At 47.6% G+C, this 21884-nt stretch overlaps 2 protein-coding genes across 6 annotated transcripts in view; one reads left to right on the forward strand and one right to left on the reverse strand.

Annotated features, from left to right (window-relative positions):
• The window catches only part of LOC310678350 (deoxyribodipyrimidine photo-lyase-like), a 25508-nt gene extending 24589 nt beyond the window's left edge, over positions 1-919 (forward strand). Inside the window, exon 10 of the mRNA XM_083442242.1 lies at positions 128-919. Within this exon, the coding sequence (XP_083298368.1) occupies positions 128-282 (155 nt within the window). The 3' untranslated portion in view covers positions 283-919. The remainder of the gene's footprint in view (positions 1-127) is intronic.
• RUBCN (rubicon autophagy regulator) overlaps positions 637-21884 on the reverse strand; it is a 50706-nt gene continuing 29458 nt past the window's right edge. For 2 of the 5 annotated variants that reach the window (XM_083441996.1, XM_083441995.1), the window contains 13 exons: positions 21466-21581; positions 20219-20420; positions 17538-17639; positions 15982-16056; positions 14372-14432; positions 13309-13441; positions 10902-11047; positions 10235-10299; positions 9091-9329; positions 7722-7783; positions 6674-6827; positions 5365-5458; positions 637-5281 (listed from right to left, as the gene is read on the reverse strand). In XM_083441996.1, the coding sequence (XP_083298122.1) occupies positions 5112-5281; positions 5365-5458; positions 6674-6827; positions 7722-7783; positions 9091-9329; positions 10235-10299; positions 10902-11047; positions 13309-13441; positions 14372-14432; positions 15982-16056; positions 17538-17639; positions 20219-20420; positions 21466-21581 (1619 nt within the window). In that variant the 3' untranslated portion in view covers positions 637-5111. Of the gene's footprint in view, positions 5282-5364; positions 6269-6345; positions 6828-7721; positions 7784-9090; positions 9330-10234; positions 10300-10901; positions 11048-13308; positions 13442-14371; positions 14433-15981; positions 16057-17537; positions 17640-20218; positions 20421-21465; positions 21582-21884 lie in introns of all 5 variants that reach the window. The other 3 variants (XM_083441998.1, XM_083441997.1, XR_014511719.1) reach the window with 2 other exon arrangements.

The following is a 21884-nucleotide window of genomic DNA, read 5'->3' on the forward strand; positions in this document are numbered from 1 at the left end:
CAAGAGCCAATCTAGTCCAACCCCCTGCAGAGCAGGGATCACCAGACCTGTGTCTGTATCTGCAGAGAAAGGTGGGACGAAGAATGCAAAAGCAGAGATCCATTTGTTCTTTTTTTCCTCCCATCAGGCTGCATGTGGTCTATCTGTGGGATCCACGACCAAGGCTGGCCAGAGCGGGCTGTGTTTGGCAAGATCCGCTACATGAACTACGCTGGCTGCAAGAGGAAGTTTGACGTGGACCAGTTTGAGCGCAAGTACAGCCCTCAAAAGTTGTCCAAGTAATCTTCAAGTGGCTAAAGGGCAAAGCTTGACGTCGCCTTTTTCGCAGCGGCTGAGGCCAACTTAACGTCGCACACATTTTACGTAGTGCAAAAAGGCAGGTTTTGCCCACCCTTTTAAGATGCGGAACAAGAAGCAACAGTAGGTCAAGCTGCGTTCCTGAAGCCTCGCTCTCTACCTGCTATGCAATCCCAAAGCCGCGTGCCACACAGCAGACAGGTTTTTCCAATGTTTCTGCGTGGCAGAACGGTGGGCAGTGCAGGAGGAGATGGCAGCCCAGCAAAGCCACAGAGCCTGGAACCTACCAATGAGGAGGCGTTTCACGTTTGACGAAAACAGAGACCGCAAAAAGCAGCATGCTTATTAGTGTAGTTTATTATGGACGGCATTTCTGTGGTTAACAGCAGGTGGATATCTGGTTTCAACTCCACCGTTAACTCTTTATAAAGAACTTTCACATACCATTTACAATATGGACAGCAGTCATTCTGCAAAACCGTGGGCATACCAGAAATCGATCACAGCTTCATCAGGGTCGGCCATTTGGCTTCCTAACCATTCCGCTGTTCATTGCATTCTCCCTTTGTGTGCTTTCCAGGCATTGCAGAAAGGAGACTGCACAATTATCACGTAAAAGGGGGAGGAAAAACTCCACAACCTACCACCCCCCTTTTGGAATTTAGATCAGTGCATCTAGAACAGCTTTTGCCAACCTGGTGCCTTCAAGATGTTTTGAGCTTTTCTTTCCTCATCAGCCCCCAGGCAGCAGAACTGTACCGCCTGTGGCTGATGGCAATTGTAGCCCCATAGCTAGATGGAGAGCACCAGGCTGGCAGAAGTCTGCCCTGGAAAATAGCTTTTTTAAAGAGGGCCTTACTGACAAACACAAGAAATGTCATCAACAGAAGTGCTGACAATTATATATATATATAAAAACCCCACCAAATTTCTTCTTAACTGTAAAGGATTGCAGTGTGGATTTACAATCTTTTGAGACTGTTTGTGACACAAGGTTGAGGGCTCGCTCACCTTCGTTTGACGATGGTCACATTTAAAATAAGAAAAAGATACTTAAGCCAGGCTGCCACCGTTTGAGAGAGAAAAAAATCACCAGGATTCCATATGACTTTTCTGTTCATGGCACATTTGGGGGGCAAATAGCCAGGAGGGGGTGATATTCAATAGAGGTGACTGGGTGGGCACTGATCTGGATTGGACGTGTATTTCAGATTGGAGCCCTAAAAACAGGCAAGTTAAGCAAGCTTCTTTAAGCACATGATTAGCAGCAAGTGTAGTTGGGCCCTGGAATAAGTAAAAACAATTTTTGAAAGGGATAGCAAGGGGGAGCTCCAATCCATAAAACAGAGCCATGTACTGTTTTTTGGCAGTCAAAGCAACTGATGTATATAATCAAGATAAAAGATGTTGTTCTTCAACAGTTATCTATGAGAGAGGCTCTTAATTGAAGCAAATCAGGGCTTCAGAATGCATGAAATACTCCATGCTGCTGCAAACCTGTCGCTATTGTGTTTTTAAAACCTTAGATCAGGAATTATCTGGGAAGCACTTTCTGTAGAGTTCTGATAGTAACAGGCTACTGTAGGAATTGTGAAGGCACAGGAAATGGGAGGAGTGGTCCCGCAGTTTTACCCTCTTGCGATAATACCCAACCCACAAACACCCAAGGCATTCAGTCAACAGGGTGCTTGTGGAGTGCCCCCATCTCCATCTCACAAGCATCCACCCTGCTGAGTTAACCTGTGTTCCCGGCTCCTTGCTCCTTCGCTTCAGCTGGTTCAATCGCCCGTATTCCAGACTGCTAGTTCACCAAACCACCAACTGTTTCTGAACATACCCCAAGTCAATTATTTCAACATTTCCTTTATAAATTCGGGACGTGGGCATACTCTGAGCAAACTACACGTGGAGCTAAAAAAATAAGACAGATCTTTCAGCCTAGCCAAAAGCAGCAGCAAAAGGCTGAGGCTCTAAGCCGGAGGGCATAAAAAGAGTGCCACTGAATTAAGCAAGTGGAAGCCACAGAGCAACACCTTCAAAGGCCGTGTCTGAGCAGAAGTGGGCAACTTCCTGTCTACCTTTATATAGCATTCTTTAAGTAAATCTTCACAGCATCACCATGTCATTTTGCACGCATGTCAACTGTATGTCCTGCTTATCTTGGTCAGGGTTTTTCTAGTGTGTTATGTATAGCTAAAAAAAATACAGTAGCTAAAATGACACTGCAAATGGGTCTTGCAGTCTAGGCCAGCACAAAAGGACATATGCTGCCTCCTGCAGGAGATTCTGCTGTGTGCTAGCTGGGTGACCTGCGCCCAAAATGCCACCTCCTCCTTCCTCAAGACATCATGCCATTTCTACCTACGGACCACACTGACCCTCACTAACATCCACAAACCAACTGTCCTTTCAGACTGGGCCACTTCAAACGTCCAAGAACCAGCTGACTTTGAAAGTCTGGTCATATTGCAAGGAATACAATCTCCAGCTTCTAGGCAGCAACACAGGAGAGTACTCTGAAGGACCACACCACACAATGTGCTCTGCTAGGAGGTTGTTACGGAACAGCACCATATACAGAATTGGGTACATTGCCAAACAGTAGCATCTGATAGGAGAAGGCAGCTCTCACTGCCATCAGAGGCCCTCCCATTTTATTCTCCCCCTGCACAGGAACTGGCACATAGAGGAGTCTGGGAGAAGTTTGTGAGCACACACCTAGTCAATAAGGGTGTGAAGTGCTTTCACCATAAGAGGAATGCCAGCATCAGCGGGGGGATGAAGTAGCGTAAAATAATCCTGCCAATCACACAGCGCAGGCCAGATCCCAAGTTTCTCCACCCCCGCAGGCCATTTTGACAGGCAACCCAATGTAGAAAGGGTTCTTTTAAGCGCTCTCAATTGTTTTTTTCCTCTGCAGCCTGGCTTTATACCAAAGCCAGACTGCAAAGGGAAGATCCGTGCCAAAAGCAGGGATTGGCTGCACTGCAGAGTTCTGGATCCTGCAGGACTTGCTGCCAGTGCTGCCAGCAAGCCCCACAGGCCAGAGATTCCCCAATGAAAAAGCCTGGAGATTAAGAGACGACATAGACTCTTGGAGATTAAGCAGGGCTGATGAACATCTCTCTGCTGAGGAACAAGGGAGGGGAAGCAGAGGTGGACAAGAAGGTGCTAGGAGAAAGCGTTGCAAAACAGGAGCAGGGAAGAGACTATAAAGACTAGTTGGTGTGGAAGAACCCTACTTGATTATAATGCACAGGCACATTTCAAGTACCAAACTAAAGGAATCTGACAAAGAGGCTCACCTATTAATATGAGGAAAGGAAGTTTTGTTTGTGTCTGAATGAACCCAAGTCATATTCAGTGCAACGGGCCAGCTAACTCCCCTTCAGCCCCTAATTCTAGCAGAATGGCTGGTGGTTAACGAGAGCACCACCTCACCAGCATGCTAGAAGCCTGTCTTCTCCAGTTTAGCACCCCTTCCAGGGCTGCAGCTCCCACTGAGCCTAAATATCAGGAGGATGAAGGCTGCTTTAAGCTCTGCTCCTGGAGACCCTGCCATGCTTCTGCAAGAATGAGGAAATGAACTGCAATCTTCAGCACCATTTTCTGCCCCCCATCCTACTAAATAATTGCCCCTTTCCATCATGGTCTGCTTGATCATGAAACATGGCCAGTAATAGGAAATCTCCTGTACCCTAAACAACAAAAGGCACCTACCAATTTACCATCAAAGCCGGGTAAGTCCTAGAGGTTAGGTGTCAAGACAGAAACATAGCAGAAATATCAGCAGGAGAAGCAAATGCATCGCTGCAAAAGTGTCAGAAATCTTCTCTGATCTAAGGAAGAGCCCAGAGGTTAACTCCCACAATAGGAAAGCCCCAGGCTCTGCCCTATGGAGGCTTTAATCTGGAATCCCTCCCAAATCCAGCATCCTGGAAGGGGACATTTATTTCTGCAAGCTACCAACCCACATTTCCCTTGCAAGGAAAAAGACTTTTTAGGCAAATTGGAAGAAACGGTGGAAGGTAAGGAAGCAGGAGCTGGTTCCTCTCTCATAGGGTGTTGGGGTGTGTGGGCAGATTATTCTGAGAAGAGTTGTGGGAACCTTGGGTTTGCAACTATCGCCCCACCCTCCTCAGCTTACCCCGCTAGGTACCAGCAGATTTTCTACACCCCCCAGTATTTATTGTAGCTAGGCAGCTCCCGATAGAATAAAAGGGCAGGCTGAATGCCCCTTTCGGTTCTCTGGCTTCCTTCAGGCACAAAAAATTAGGGCCAGATAAATGACATTCAGCAGCAAAAGTATACAGAGTTATAGGCAGTGGTTTTGGCAAAAGGAAAACATAAAAGCTGCCTCTTCTGGCACACAGCAGCCAATACAGCAAATAACAAGTTTCCACGTGGCCCGTTCTCCCTTTAGGAGTGTTTTGGAACTCGGCCCGGAGCTCAGCCACATAAGCCCACCAGCATCACCCACCGGCTTCTCCCAAGTGGCATGTGGGGAGAGGTTTGGGCGCTCAAGGCAAAGGCAGCTGCTACTTTCTTTGCGGTGGCAGTTGGGCTCCGCAGTGCATCGAAGTTGGTGGCGGAGACAGCAAGCAAGTCTCTCTCTCCCTCGTCCTGTGGCTCAGACAGAAGGGAAGCACCAAAACCTCCCGAGGCAAGTGCAAAATAACCCTTTGAGGGACTCCCCCCCCCCCCCAAGGCTCCCATCACGTTGGCTTATTAGCTGTGGAAGAGTCAGTCTGAGTTCTCTGTCAGTTCAGTCCCTGGAGGCAGAGGCCACGCGCCAAGCCACAGTCTCTCATCTGTCACGTGGCTGCTCCTTCAACGGTCGCCTCCTCCTCCTGCTCCTCCTCATGGTCCGAGATGTCAGCCTCCATGCTCTGCTTGGCCAGCAGTTCCCTCCGCGCTTGCAGCCGCTCGCATTTGGGGCAGGGTCCTGAGCGGAAGCACACCTTGTGGTAGCAGGCTCTGCATTCTGCAAGGGGAGAGGGAAATGAGCAACTAGCAAAATCAGCGTCTCCAACACCCAGCCACAGGGGGTGTGGCTCCCGTTCTCACCTTCGCACGTCCTGCACTTGTTCAGCTCAAAGGGGAAGAGGATGTCCTCCTCGTTCTGGCAGAACTCGCAGATGAAGCCCTTGGCCTGGCACAGCTGAGCGGGAGAAAAGGAAGAAGCGGAGGGGAGTGAAGGAGAACAGCCCAGCAACACCCACTTCTGAAGGGACAGAGAAGCCCTGGATCTGTAGCATGTGCACACACAGAGAGACACACAAACGCCCTGCCAAGGAGTCCTTGCCTCACCCTCAAGCAACCTCCCTGGGCATCTGTTTAGCGCTGGGCACTGTAGCTCCACAAAAGTGGCAAGTGATCTCTAACAAGGCTACCTGCCATCTCATTAACTACCATCGCCAAGGAATCACAAACTCCCCTGTGAAAATCTTGCCTCAGCCATTGAGGGCTTTAGGCAAGCAACTTTGGCCACCCAATCTGCAGCACAGAAATAATTCTGCCGCATCTTAACCAGTTGTTGTTGTTGTGTGTGCCCTTATATATGGGTTACAGGTTGTGAAGGTTGGATTACCGCAAGACTGCGTATGCGATTACATACTGTTGTATCCAACAATGGCACTGCACTAGGATTTGCTGTTGTTGCAATCAATCAATTAAATTATAATTTCAATTTACTACCCAGGGTCCAAGGCTGGTCACAACAATTTATAATTCAGTATTTACAACAGCTGAAACAAATTCCAGTCCCAGGAACAAGGTGGATCCTGAAAATACTTCCCATGTGTCAAGAGCTAGGATAAAGAGGAGCACCTTCAGAATGCCACAGAAACCATAGAACGAAGGTGCCCAACACACCTCTGTGGGGAGGGAATTCCACTGCTGTAGAGAATGACTTCTCCTGGGCCACCACCCCCCCCTCATTACCTATTGCAGTCCTCCACACCATACTGTCCTGCAGGGTCCCCATGCCAACACTCCCATGGTTCTGGTGGGGGTGAGGGGAGATGTGGGAGAAGCCAGAACAGGTACTGTGTTTCAAATGAGCTTCAATTTAGCAGTGCATGTGGTTCTCTATTACAAGAAGTCTACCAAAGTTACCCTCTCCGCTGTGTGCAAGAGCGATCCTAAGTTCCTCCTCCGATGTTCCCATAGAGATTGCAGCTCAAGCTGTCTCACTTGGAAGGGTTAAGATAAGCCTCCCTGGCACCCAGACACACACCCAGAACACTGCCTGGGAAAATGCAGGTCTCCCTGCATGGCTTTTGTGCGAAACTTGACCCAGTGGAGAAACCAATACAATACAAATTGGGAGGACGGGAAGGGGCTGAAAGGGGGGGAAAGTAAAAAGGTTACCCACCATGCATTTCTCAACGTGCTGGGTACCTGCCTTGAGGAGCTCTGTCAAGCAAGGAACGAGCTCCCCCTTCTTGGTGGCACTCAGGTCATTCAAGGAATAGAGGTGGAGGTCCTCTGTCAAATGACCTGGCACGGCGTCAAAGGCATCCAGGAGCCTGCAGGACCAAGTCAGAAATCAGCACCATGACAAAGCAGCCTTGCTCTGTTCTGAATGCTCCCTGTCCTCACTTAGCGAATATTGCAGCCAGACCAGCTGATGCAAGTGAGGGCTGCTGGCAGAGCTCTTTAATAGCTCAAGGCTACACATTTCCCACCTATCATCTCACTGCCCTTCTGCTCCTTTCCCTTGCAATGGTTATTTTCCATTTGCAAGTTGTATTGCTTTTAATATTTTGTCAGGAGCCGCTCAGAGTGGCTAAGGTCAGAGTGGTGGTTGCTAAGGTTCGTTCCAACAACCCAGCAAGATCTATGCATCTCTGATGCAGTGTGTGTGTGGGGGGGGGGAGGTGTACATTCACATAGTTAGACCCTTGTGTGAATGTCACGCATGACAGTTTGGGCAGCTGAACACTTGCAGGGAATCTGCTGCCGCTCGCAGCTTTCCAACTGGCAAATATAGACAGCTGTGTAATCTTCACACGTGACAAGCAGGCACTGGTACACAGTGCGCACCCCTGTGCACAGAAGCAGAGGAAATGATCCCACAGCCCCACTGACCAGGTGGAGTCGGGGACAGTTGCAACAGACACCTTCTATTGCTTAAGCCCAGGCCTAGAGGTTAGCAAGGAGCAGAAGAATGCGTCTTCTGCTCAACAAAGGGAGGGTGGAGGTGCCTGAAAGACTAAAAGTGGGGTACAGAAGTTCATATGCTGGTGGCGGCGGCCCAGGTTCCTTGTGGTTCAAGAGCATGTCCTATAGACGTTCTGTAGGAGGAGATGCAGCTATCTGGGAGGAGTGCACTGGGAGGAGACCACTACTGTTTCTGCGCCCCCCCCCTCCAGCTCCATTGCTGGGCTTCTGTCGTTTTGCTTGCATCCCACAGCACTTACGCTTTTGCTAGACGGCAGGTCTTGAACATGTTCTTCATGTGGTACAGCTGGATTCTCAGCAGCTGGAAAAGACCAAGTGGAAGGGAAAACCTCAGGTTGGAAGGCTCCTTTCGTTTTAGAAGTATTAGGTATGTGTGTCACAGCAAGGAGTTGAACAGAAACCCAGGCCCAGGTCTTGGCCCTGCCTCAAAAGGGACTTTGGAGTTTTCCCAACCCAGTGGGATGCATGGTTAAAAAGGAAGGGGGAAATGAAAAAGGGAAATTAAAAAACAACAACCAGCTGCAAGAGCTAGAAGAAATAACAATCGGACTGCCCCAGGCAGGTTTGGGTATGCTTTGTTGCTTTAGAAACGCCAGTCTGTGTAAGTGGCATGCAAATTCGCTGCATCTGACAGTTTTGGCTTAGGTTACTCATTTCTGTAGTTCTGGGGTGGAGCAGAGTATTCTTCAGGCACTGTAGCTCCACGCCCCAGAAATCCTGTCCTTTCTGTTGCTCTGAGATTTCACCAGGCTTCAGCCACACACTTTCAAGGGGATCTGCACAGCCTTAAGGGTTAGAAACCTTATATAAATACAAAAAAGCACTGAGATTCTGAGGATGCTGAATCCTGTGCTCAGTAACAGTTGCTGCACACACGATTCTAGGGGTGGGAAAAGCTACTATGAAAAAGCAATTTACATCAATGGAAGGTTTTGAGCAGAGGTTTAAAGCAATAAAATGAAAATGAAGGGCCTCTGCAAATGTGCTTGGGGCAGGATTTCTATGCGTAAGGTCGAAGTGAGTGGCAGAGGCGCAGGCTTGGCTCAAAAAAATGGAAAAGATGGACCTGGAGGTTTGCACGCTTGGCTCAGATTCAAACAGTAATTTTCTCTCTCTCAAAAACGGTGTGTGTGTGTGTGTGTGTGCGCGCAAATTGGCCCCTGCATGTAGAACAATATTTCCAGGGTGGTGGGGAGTGGGACGTACCCTAAGAGCATGTATCTGCTCCTCTCCCACGCATATTGGAACCCAGGGAACTGTGGGATTTGCGGTTCTGAATAGGGATATGTAACAGAATTCTTTCCCACTGCACGCAGGCACAGAAAGCGAAAAGATGCTTATGCAATAATGGCAAATACAATTCAACGTATGCATATTAAATTATTTAGAAGAACTATGTTTCTTTCTTAGGTGCAGGCAAGGAACTTTGCAGGTCCTCATTTGAAACATAAGCTATAAAGTCCCGCCAGGTTACAGAATGTTGTTCTACTTGTTCTTTGTTACAGAATCCCCAAGCTTTCTCACAAATCTACACTTCTGACACTTAAAGCAGGTATAAAAGCTACACTTGCAGGGTAGGGATGGCATCTCACACTCAGTCTGCCTTACCCTGACTTGGTTGAGCGGCTTGACCTTGCGGTAGAGGGCAGTGTTGATGTCCTGCACATTGAAGAGGGGGTCGCTCCAGATCTTGCTTAGCAGGTCCTTGGAGAAATTGCTGATGCAATATTTGCTGAAGTCCCACTTGCGCAGGATGCGGCTGGGGATGAGCATCTGAGCGTTTTCATGGCAACACTGGCAGAAGTATTTACCCAGGTACTCACAGTAGCGCATGCGCTTGATGTAGTCTGAAGGGACGGGGGTTGGAGGGAGAGGGGGAGACAGAAAGATAGAGAATGAATGTGTTCAGACTCCTCCTGGGGAACGGGGGCTGAGCCTATCCACAAGTCATCCCGAAAACAAAAGGAAGGTATCCTGCCCAAGGTGCCAGTTTCAACACCCCCAGTGTAGTGCATGTGTACATATGGAATGTGAATTTCGTCCCTACCAGTTCATGATCTGAACCACATCAGTTAGTTGGTTGGTTATATTCTGCTTTTCTGTTCAGAACAAAGTGGCCAACAGTAATTAATACACAAACAACCCAGTCAAATCAGATTAATACCACCCACCACCTTCTAAGACAAAATCTTTGAAGGTTCAGGCAGTGTTGAAGAAACTGCACTAGTTGCCAAACAGCTACTGGGCTATGTCCAATGACTTCTTATTATGTGAAAGACTGCCCCCCCCCTGCATTCAGTTAGAAGATCAATTCAGGCCATCTGGGAAAATTCTACACATGCCATTGCACCCTGCAGAATATCCGAGGGTGCTGACCTGAAAACAAGCATTTTTTGCTATTGTCCCTTATTTTGGAATGCCCTTCCCTCTGTCATATGTGAAACAGCAGCTATCAGTTGCTTCAGATGTCTTGTGAAGACGTACCTTTCACCTGGGCTTTCCCCAGCCTGTAAGTTCATACCCTGCATGAAATGCTTTGAATCCTACAATTCCTGTTTTATATTCCCCCATATAGTTGTTTTATTGGTTTTACACTGTATTTTTAATTTTAAAAATAGGGTCTTTGAAAATCTTGTACACTGCTTAAGAGATTTCTAAAACATTAAACTGTCTATAAACAAAGTTTTAAAAACAAAGTAACATAAAATAACATAAACAGGGCCTCAAGAACTCTGCCAAATCCATCACTCACCAGGGTCTGTCCTGATGCCACATCCAGCACAGCGATAGTTCTGCTTGGCCACTGCCACCTTTCTCCTGCAAACACACAAAACATGTGCTATTTATGTGTGCAGACAGAGGATAGATAGATCTGAACCTCCTACCTTGGGGGGCAGGGAGTGGGCTGCTAAGGAAAATGTTATGAGGATTTAACATGCAGCATTTGAATATGCAATAAAAAAACCCTCTACATGGGCATGCAATGTTATTGTAAAGGTCAGAAGACACTTGTCTGTTTCCAAGCCTGTTCTTAAACCTCAAGGACCACTAGCTTTCTGAGAAAAGGCCTGTGCTTGCAGAATGCCACCACCCACCAGACATGAGCTAGGGAAGAGGCCATGGAGAGGACACTCTCACAAGTCGCTGTATTTTGGCTGGTCATCAAGCAAATCATGAGAAAGCCACCTCCCAGCCACTTTCTCATCCTCTGGTAGATGGTGCAACAGTCTGACTCAGCATAAGGCAGCTTCCTTTGTGAGGCTTCCATTCTTAAAGACAACTTCTAAGTTTTTGTGAAGAGGGGGAAAATCCTCTTGCTGCTGTTGGCAGATTCTAGCAAGGGCTTGAATGGGCATATTAGGAAAGAGGAAGGGAAAGACAGAGGACGCTGCAGGCTTGAAAACCACCTGTCTCCTTACGTTGGTGCTGGATGGATGTTGAAGATTATCTGTGGTCGGGGAGGCGCCCACTCCAAGTTCCCTCGGACCCGGATACGGAGTTTATAGATGTCCGCGTGTTCCCCATCGTCGGGAGAGATGGGCACAGAATCAGGAATTGGCAAGAGCTGCAGGAGGAGAACAAGATGCACAATGTAAACATGCACCTGGGTCTGGGCACAGAGCTTCCATGGTTAGCCAACAAGCAAGTAGGCAAGATCTGGTTACTGCAGAATCTTCTGGAAATAATTTAAGCACTAAATGCTGCTAAGTCAGTGCTGCTATAGCAATCCCGTGGCTATTCCACAATCCAGTGGTAAACTGCTACGTGTGACGGCGTCCTCCATGTTATTTCTGTTGCACAAGTGCAGAATCTCACGTCGCGGTGCCCTCCCTGCCCACCACCCTCGCTTTTCATATTTCACATGCACATGAAACTTTGTAATCCCAGAGTGCACACAACCTTAACAAGAGGGCACTTAGGAATTCCTGACTGCTGAAAGAAGAGCTTCCTTTTGCCATTACCCAAGAGGAAGTCGACAATCAGTGATCCCTTGTGAATAGAGCCCACTGTCAAACTGAGTGTGTGAAGTGGGGAGTGGGTGGAGAGCAACAACAGCCCCAAAACTATGGCAAACGGAACAAAGCAGCATCTTGCAGAGCAACTCCAGAGCAGAACCGCAGGTCACCACTGAAGCGCCTTTGTAAAGCCAACGCAGAACTGATGTGCAAGGCGACGAAGGAGTGGGAGAACAGCCACAGTTGGGGCTCACACTGGCGCTTGTTAGTCACTTCCAGCAGCGCTGAAATGCTTCACTGTCTCCAGCACAGAGTATCAGCCTTGGGTGGGCCCTTACACCCCACTGAAGTATATAAACAGGGCCATTATGCTTGCTGCAATTCCTCCCTGTGTGATTTGCATGACTGCTGCCTCCCTAAAAGGCCTCACGCTCTCACATACAAGCAAAGCCTGTGGTTTGAAATTGACAAAATTAGAAGAACACACAGAACTTGCTTAGGGAGCGATGCAGAGCTCCGACGTTCCACACCCTGACCACACACTCCTGCACAGCCTTGGTTTAGATTCTGGGATTTCAACCAGCACAGCCCATGTCTACTCAAGTTCCTTATGGCAGCTTTAAGGGCTAGAGGCTTTTTGCTTTTAAAACATACCAAAATTCTCAGGGTGCTGAATTTTGCATCAAAATGCCCTGCTGTGCCCCAGTGCTATAGGACTGTAAGCATGCCTAAGACACCTCCGGCCATTGACTTCCCGCAAATCAAGAAGCTGTCAAATGTCAGCAAAAACACAGCTGGGGTGGAGGCCGAGGCATGCAGCCTGGACCCAAACCTTTGGGTGGTTACTCATTGGTGCAAGTCACACTGAGCTGGCTTGTATTTGCAGTCTTTTGGCTTCAGGTGCGGCCAGCCCTGGTTATAAACCCGATTTTCTACTGAGCAGCCACAACAAACCACTCTAAACCAAGGCCTTCCATGCAGAGAGCGCAGCCACAACACTCACACACCCTGGGCCCCTTCAGATGGGCCATTCATAAAGGCTGTTAGAGCACGCATTAACACGACACTCCCTGGCCACACTTCCCATTCGGGACATACCAGCAGCAACTTTTTGCAAAGCTGTCTTTTCTTATACCACTTGGGCCGCTTAAGAAGCCTTTTAAGAGACAGTCTCGGGCCCTGAAAACCAACAGCAAATGATCTATCAAGGTGACTCCCTGAACAAGTCTTCCCTGCTCCTGGGAAGAGAAGCAGGAACAGAGGTGGGCCTGGTGAAAGCTTTTGGAGGCACTTCAGATTGCCACGCTCCTCCTATTGAAACATCCGATCTTTTGCTCCTTATCTCTGCGTTGGGTGCAGAGCAACCTGTCCCTATGCTACAGCTAAATTTCACAGACCACATAGCTCACTTTTATCAGCCACAGCCCTGGTCAGTGGTCAATGCACAAGATAGAAAGGGCAAAACACCAATTCCCAGCCTCCTTCATCCAAAGTTTTGGACTACAACTCCCACCAGTCCCTTGGCCACGTTGGTTCCTGCTCCCTACCAATCCCAGTGTCAGTAGTATCTCCCACTGTTCTGTGCAGACGTAGGTCTTGTTGCCCTTGCCGCCTGAGCCGCTGGATGGGCTGGCCACATCACCAGGCCTACCTGAAGTACTGGGACTGCTGCCCTTTGCCCTTTTAATCTAGAGTGGTTGCAACCATGCTTAAAAGCCACCACCATCCAGCACATTAAGTGTTTGCTGCCCCCCGCCGTAAAGTGGCTAAGTTTAAACCACCACTAGAGAGGGGAAAGGGGGGTGCAGAGCACAAAATGACTGTCCTGTTCTGGCCCAGGGTAGGTGGGTGCTGAACTCTGGAACCCTACCTTCTGCGGGGCGTCTTGCTCTGGCACAAGCCATTCCAGTTCGGAGGCAGCAGGGAGCTGCATCCCTTCAAACTGCTTCAGCAGGCCCATGGCCACAGCCTCCGCCGAGTTGGAGTTGAGGAAAGAGTGGAAGCTGTTGGACAAAGCAGGGGAGATTAGCACAGATACAAAGCAGCGGGAAAGGAGGGCTCTCCTGTATATCCCCTTCACATTCCTCATGAAACCCCACATGTCCCACGAAGCCTTGGGCTTAATTCCTCACTCTTCGTCTCTTACTGCAGGGACAGGAAACCCGCGGCCCTCCAGAAATTGCCAACTCCCCACTCCCTTCAGCCCCAGTTAGCATGCCCAACTGGCCCAGGAGTAGCAGGGATTGAAATCCAACAACATCTGCAGAGTGATAATCTGTCTTCCCCTGTTCCTGGCACACTTAAAACTTAAAAGTGTCCTACGGACATGTTACTGCACTTTCTCTCATCTAGCCCTCATCTGTTATTTCTGCCCCTGTCCCCTGGGGCATATGGCCAGTTGCAGGAGCAAAAACAGATCCTCCCATCAGTCTTGCCTCTGCCTGTGGAAGCAGCCCCTTAGTCAGAGCCAGGCTGGCACCTTTGACACCTCTCTTGGCATAGAAGCAATAAACCAGCATTTCTGGCTCCAAACTAGTTCCTTTTATCTACTTGAAACCTGCCCCTGGATGCAATATACTGCCACCATCCGCGAGACTCAGCCTAGCCAGAACCTCAGCAACCTGCAATCTGGTCCTCACCCATTCCTTCACACTGGGAAGCCAAAGAGCTTTAAATCCTTGTCATTTCTTGGCCCTGATACTACCAAAAATGGCTCCCAAATGGCACAGATCCTACTTACATTTTGGCCCCAACACCCTTCAGATATATTACTGAGAGAAGAAGCCTGTTTAGACCTTTCTTAGATTTGTCCCCCAATTGTCCCTTCTTCAGCCTTTCAGCCTAAATCTTCCCAGTGTTTCACCCCACATGAAATGGAGCAGGGGGAGGAATGAGCCATCATGGTGTTCTTACGCTACATCAGAGATACATACGTGGAGCCTGAGGAGTGGAAGGACTTCTTGCTGGGAGCTGCACTCCTCTTGATGTCTGCATCTAAATCACAGCACAAATGAAGCGGGGGAAGGTTAGACGTGGCAAAGATTCTGGATGGATTAACGCATATCACAACTTTACAACAAGGAACTGATCTACAGCAGAGATGGGCAAATTCGCCTATGGGCCGAGGTCTTCTCACAATGGGCCACTTCAAAGTCTGCCCACTTTCTGCACCATCCACAGAGAGCGCCTCAAGAAAGGTGTCAGAGCCTGTGTTCAAGGTTTCTAATACTAAAGTAAACACAAGCCACATCTGGCATCTAACCCAATTTTATCTGATCCTCTCCACCCCAATTTGTGCCTGGTTGGAAAAATGAGGCATTGATTCGTAGCTGCTTGCATCCTTCCCATTAGGAAGAGAGACAGCTACAGAGACCTCCAAGGTGGCCTCAGTTCCTGAGCATGTTGGGCACATACCAGGTGGGAAGAGATGCTTTGTTCACCCAAGTATTGCTGCTCCCGAAGCATGGCTTGATAGGGGGTTCTCCCATCAGAAAATGAGTAGGTTGCTCCCCAGTTTAAGCCACATATTCCCTCACCTAACATCATCTACCACCCCATTTTGCCAGAATTCTGTGGGGGGCTGTTATAACAAATGGCTTTAAAAAGCAACTACACTCTATATAACTAAATGGCAGATTAGTTGCCCAGTGGCTATTGATGACCCCCATTTCAGAGAGGAGGGGTTACAGACTGCTAGATATTGTGGGTTATTTATCTATGATGTGGAAGATCACATCAGGCCCTGCTTGTAAACTTCCACAGGGCACCTAGTTGTCCACCATTGGCAGAAAGGTCATCAATCTGACCTGGTCTGCCAAGTCTTAAAAGGTCCCAAAAAGTTTTGCTAGCCACAGTTGCTCACACTGGCCTAATCTTTCTATCAACACCAGCAAGCAGCTAAGAGAGCAAGAACCATAGGAAGTGAACAAGACTACCGTGGGGTAAGGTGGAAAGCTTATGAGCCATGCAGGGAAGTAGCTGCTAGCTGTTTAGCTTACCCGAAGAAACACACACACAGGGAAATAAGTTGGTTACGATGTGTTAGTCACTCAAGAATATGTGTGTGTGTGTGTGTGTGTGTGTGTGAGAGAGAGAGAGAGAGAGAACACAGTTCAAACTGGTCACTATGCCAGTCAAAATATGACAGTTTGCATTTGATATCCCTGCTTTTGTAGCCTTCAGTGGACTGCAAAAGAAAGGGCTCGGGAAGTCCCAGATAGATTGTAACAGAAATGTCTCTCCCACAGTGGGGCCGTGTATGATGTACAACTGATAGGTTTTTGCTGCTTTGTCAAAACCGCCTGGTTTAGACCAGACTTTGGCCCATATGGTTTTTGCTTTCTTTTGCTCTCACCTCTGTTTATATTCTCAGCACCAAAAGGTGGAAATATACATTGACTATAGAAGGGAGGGAGGGAATTCTATAACATGCAAACACTACAGGTAAGCACCTAAGGCATGACATGCAATACACTCCAAGGGCGATCTAACTAGTTGTGCCCACGTGACACAGACAGACCGACACGCAGAGCAAGGTTACTACCTGAAAATAAGGAAGCCATTGAAACAGACAGGCCATTCTTGGATATTTGAGTCAGGTTAGATCCATCGTTACCATCTGCATGATACGGTGATGACAAAATATTGCATGTCAGCGGAAGAAGGGGGGGGGGGAAGAGGGTGTAAGCACAACCAGAGCAAGGATAGGAGAGACTCCCAATAGCACAGGGCCCTTGAAACCAGACCAGTGGCTTTCAAATTTTCTACCCTGAGGGAATTCTTTCCATGTCAAATTTGTCTGCCAAGTAACCCTTGCACATCACAAATTATTCTGGAGCACAGCTATGTGTGCACACACATACACACGGTACTGGCCAGGTCCCCACTGTAATCCAAAATGCACCAGATAATGCAATTGACACCCCTCCTTGCAGGTGCAAGCTGAATTCATTGGGGAGCCTCTGAGAGGTTTCTGCGGAGTCCCAGAATTCCACAGGATAGAGTTTGAAAACCACTGAATTATGGGGTTCAGAAGATCCCACCAACTCTGAGCTCTTGATCCTTTCCCCTCCTCCCTCTCCCCAACACACAGTATTCCAAGCACAGCCAGGCCACCCACACAACTGCTCCTCCGGGTCTTGGCTGCTTAGCTATTCCTTGCTTCAAAGTGAGTTTCCAAGTTTATAACCAGCAGTGTTTCGTGGCCGATGCCAAAAAAAGGTAGAATATTTACTTTTGTTTCTCCAATTTCTCTTAAAAAGTTTGACAGGGAACAAACCTGACTAGGAAGCTTCCACAGGGGTTAGAGAGCATCACCCAGGCGACTCTAGTCTACTTTTGTAAGACTGTTTGCTGGGCTGGTTTCTCTGCCATGCTCTTCTTTGGCAGGAGCAGGGCAATCATGTACAGGCAGAATAAGGATTGCCTCCCTTCCCTAATGGCCAAACTCCACACACACTGTGGTCTCCAGCCCTGGTAATATGTGCACTGGGACTGATCCTGCATTCTGCCCAACTAGCTTTGGCTGTTCCAAGTGCAAGTACCTCCTCCTCCTTCCCATTTTTAAAATTCAGAACTGATCTTTCCTTTCAAAAGCCGGTCCGATTCTGCCATGCGAACAAGCCTTTGGAGAAGATTCAAACAGTAAGCTTCATGTTGGAATAAGCAAGCCTCCTCCCATTGTAACAGCCTTCAAATTTGCATCTTCACTGGAAGGACCGATCAGCAAGGACACTTTCAAGCCTACAGACTAGCAAATGATAATCATGATTATCCTCCCACGTCTGTGCTTTTCCATTCCTGTTGTGCCTACTGTTCCGATACTAGAGAACTGTGTCACTCCCATTTTAAGAGCTGGACAATGCAGGCAAAGATTATTGTCTTCAGAGTCGCACACAGAGTCCTGCTGAGAAGGTCCCAGGTTCGGTCCCTGAAATCTGCAGTTAAAAAGGATCGCAGACTTGTGCCGGGAAGCATTTTTGCCAAGAGCTTGGAGAGCTACTGTCAACCTGGGCAAACAATCTTGGGTCAGATGGACCAACTGTCCCCGTATAAGGGAGCTTCGTATGCATGAGGCTCATTATACCAATTACATCTTACCTCTAATCTCATACTCGTCAACCTCTTCTGCTGAACCTGAGTCAGACAAGTGTGTCGAGTCCCGGGAGCTGAAGTGGGATCCACTGTCTGTTGCCATAAGACCTGGGAGAACAGTGGCAGAAAAAGAAAGACCCCAGTGCATGTCAGAATCTGTCTGGTTCAGCCTTGGCCAGCCTGGCAGCCTCCATGCTTTGGACTACGGTTCCCATCACCCTTGGCCAGAACATTAATTCAAGCTGGCAATTGTAAGCACAATAAGAAGCAGCACATGACTTCACTTGTTTCCTTCTCCATCCCTTTCGCCTCTTGTACCATGTCTATTAGTTCCTGCGGGCAAGGACTGCCTTCTTTTAAAATCTGTGCACAATGCTCAGTAAAGGTTTAGGTGTTTTAAAAAGGAATCATAGACGTTGCAGGAGAAAGTTCTCTCTCTTCACTCAAGTCACCTCATTGATGAGTTTTGCATGATCAAAAGTTTAGCCCAGTGCTGAAACAAGGGGAAAGGAAGTGCCTGTGGGTAACTAGGGGCTCTCAAATAATTCACAGAACCTCTTATGCTGAGACTATAAATACAGATAAACCAGAAGCACAAAAACTTAGGGCCATCTTTTTAATAAATACCTGCATGTTAATGAAGTATGCAAATGATTAGACACTTGCCCATTTCACAACTGATACACATCCTAATAATCAGGCAGCCCTCAAGACAATAAGCCAAACTAAATACACACACACCCTTAGGCAACCACAGAAGCTCTATTGGTTTGGATCCTGTATACCTCGGTCCTATATACCTGAAGGAGCGTCTCCACCCCCATTGTTCAGCCCGGACACTGAGATCCAGCGCCAAGGGCCTTCTAGCGGTTCCCTCATTGCGAGAAGGGAGGTTACAGGGAACCAGGCAGAGGGCCTTCTCGATAGTGGCGCCCGCCCTGTGGAACTCCCTCACTTCAGATGTGAAGGAAATAAGCAGCTATCTTCTCTTTAAAAGACATCTGAAGGCAGCCCTGTTTAGGGAAGTTTTTAATATTTAATGCTGTATTGTTTTTAACACTCGATTGGAAGCCGCCCAGAGTGGCTGGGGAAACTCAGCCAGATGGGCGGGGTATAAATAATATATATTTTTATTATTATCATCATTATTATTATTATTATTATTACTATTATTACTATTATTACTATTACTATTATTATCCAAAACAGCTTCGTCTTGGGGTAATCCAGGATACATATGTGGTAAGAATTCACTTCTACACCACTTTGTTTGTTATCCAAGTGCGGAACCACCTTTTAAATAAACCACAGAACTAAGGAAACTATTTTCAAGTCCAGCATCCAGGAGGGTCCCAACGTTTATTTCTATTGCAACAGGACAGAGCTCAACTTAAGTGCCAGCTGAGAAGAGTGCAGGGCTAAACCTGCAGAGTACGAGATCAGCATGGCCCATGTATAGGTCTTCTTGCCTGCTTGGATTGACCAGTTCCTTCTGAGTAAGTCCCAGAGAAAAAAGTTTCTCTTTCTGCCTGAAATGCACGTAAAGCCTTTTCCATCTTATCAGACTGCCTCCTTTCATCCTCATTCACATGAATCTTTTACCATGAGCCTCCTTGCTGACTTCTTTAAAAAGGAGATGAAGGAAGCAAGGATGCCCTGAGTGGGGGAGAGTTAGATTTCCAGCAGGCCACTTCCTCCTCCAGCCACTTCCTGCTCCAGCCATTGACTCCTAGGACAAAACTAAAAGGCAAGGCTAAACCCTCTAGGTGTTTTGTGATCCTCAGGTGCTGCACACACAAACAAAGCTGTAATCTGCACTACACTGGGGTGGAATTTGGTATGGAACATAGACATTAGTCGCACGCACTCCTCGCCCCAGGAGTCTCATTTCTATCTCCTTTTCGTTGCCAGCTTCTACCACGGAGAGCCTGCCCCACGGAGAGCCTCAAGGTCCATAAATAACAACACCCTAGTGGTCCCAGGCCCTAAGGAAGTTAGATTGGCTTCAACCAGAGCCAGGGCCTTTTCAACTCTGGCTCCGGCCTGGTGGAACGCTCTGCCTCATGAGACCAGGGCCCTGCAGGATCTGATTTCTTTCCGCAGGGCCTGTAAGACAGAGTTGTTCCACCTGGCCTTTGGCTTGGAGCCAATTTGATTCCCTCCCTCCCTCTCTTTCTTTTTTCTTTTCCTTCTCCTCCTGCGATGAGGCTACATTTTAATATTTTAATGTTCCATTATTTTAATGTTGTATTTTACTTTTGTTTTTAAGTTGTAATCATTCATCTTGTTTTTATTATTGCTTGTAAGCCGCTCTGAGCCCGGCCTTGGCTGGGGAGGGCGGGGTATAAATAAAAAATTATTATTATTATTATTATTATTATTATTATTATTATTATTATTATTATTACCAAGGATAGATCCTGAAAAACAACACCTGGACTTCCAGGGGTCAGGAAGGAAAGCTTCTGCGCAACTCATTCATGCTCTGACATGATAAGAAGCAGAAGGCCATCCATGAATCTTGCTGAATTGGCACAAGAATAAAGGTTTCTTTGGCAAGAGGATATCAAGCTGTGGCACTATCCGGGATCTGCCCCCTTGGAAATAGCCTCAGGGATCCACAGTCACTTAAATCCCCAAAGAAGCCTTCAACACAGCAAAAGGAAGAGCTGGAAGGAAGCACCCACTGTCTGAGCCGATCTCCGGGTACGCTGGGTGCAGGTGCCGCGTCCTGATCTGTTGTCGGCGGATGCGGATTTTCTGTTTGAGCTCCTGGATCTCCTTGTCGCTGTCCTCCTCCTCCTCTTCCAGCTGCCTGTTCGTCATGTTGCACTTCATCAGCTCAATGGCAGCAATGAGCGACTCGCAGATGCTGAAGTGAGCATTTTCCTGGGGTGAAGGGAAGAGGAGAAGCAGCAGAGTTAAGTTTTGCACAAGACTCAAAAGGAGGGAGCCGTTCTCTAGAGAAAGAGACAATGGGCTTGCAGGGGGGTGGGATAGGTTGCATGACAGCTGTCTAAATATCTTTCAATACTCAAGCCCGGTACAAAAAAACAAAAACAAAAACTTTGGCAGCCCTGTGCAAAATCTACACTGTTGTAGAATATGGACATGCACAGAAATCTGTGGCTTGCTTCATTTCCACCAACCCACTCCCAAATATTTTTCTAGCCCTTATGGTTTGGGGTGTGTGTTTTTAAATGTTGCATTAAAAAAAATTGCCAAGGCCAGAACTTTTCTATCAACCGCATTAGTAACAATTTTACTGTTTAGCTCAAAGTCATAACAAAACCAAATGGAACATTCAAAAGTGAGCCACAAAGTTAAGTTTCCTGTCTGCCAATGCAAATAAGGAAACACACAGAACACATAGTTCTCAGAAAATAAACCAAGAGAAATAAAATTATTCCCGACATTAAACCCTGAGAAATATTTTTCACGAGGATCCTTAAAAAGAGGGCATGTTTAAAACACTGCTAACTTGGCGGCTAGTGTTGATGATTTTATTGTCAGCCCTTCCCTTAATTGCCTGTATCACATAAATAGATACTTTGGACCACAAAGAAAGTGATCACTATCCTCTCTCCAGCTTACATTTCAATACTGCTGGACTTCAGCCAGCTTATCGACCTAACAGGAATAGAAAGGCCTTGGGGATCAGATGACCGAGATGGTCTGCAGCCCTTCCTCACCCTATCAGGAATCTTATGAGGTGTAAGGAATTGATACTGCCTGAAATAATTGAGTGCCAAAGACATTCCTGTCATCTTAGACAAGCAAGAGACCCCAAGCATATATATATGGTTCCCAGGCAGCTACACACCCGCCCAGGCACTGGCCATATATCCTGGGAGTCACTGCTCTCTGTGTTTTTCTCTCACTATTTCATGCAAGCTCCCTGCTAATCTCACATTTCACTTCTCCTATTGCCTACCTTTTCCAAGTCTGCACAGCTGCCAAAATCTTGCTCAGACAAGTAACTTATCAGAGACTGGCCTTCTGATGGCCTCCGGAACATCCCTTCCCCAGAGCTTAGATATTGCCCGGTATCTGATGGAGAAAGAAAAGTTAAAGGAAAATTACTGTTCCATTCCTATGAACTTTGTCAAGGGGTGGCTCACGCAGGACTAGGGCAGTCAGAATCCTTTGGGAATGGTGGAAGATGCAAAGTCATTTGGAAAACCTCGCAAGGTCTGTGCTGGCTCTAGCTCCTGCTTCTCTGTCGTCAATAGGCCTTGGGTAGCCAATGTGGTACCTTCCAGATTTTGTTGGACTCCAACTTCCATCAGCTCCAGCCAGCATGGCAAATGGTCAGGGATGATGGGAGTTGTAGTCTAATGACAAATGGGGGGG

This window comes from Podarcis tiliguerta, assembly GCF_965153285.1.
Source record: "Podarcis tiliguerta genome assembly, chromosome: 5".
In the NCBI taxonomy this organism is placed as follows: Eukaryota; Metazoa; Chordata; class Lepidosauria; order Squamata; family Lacertidae; genus Podarcis; species Podarcis tiliguerta.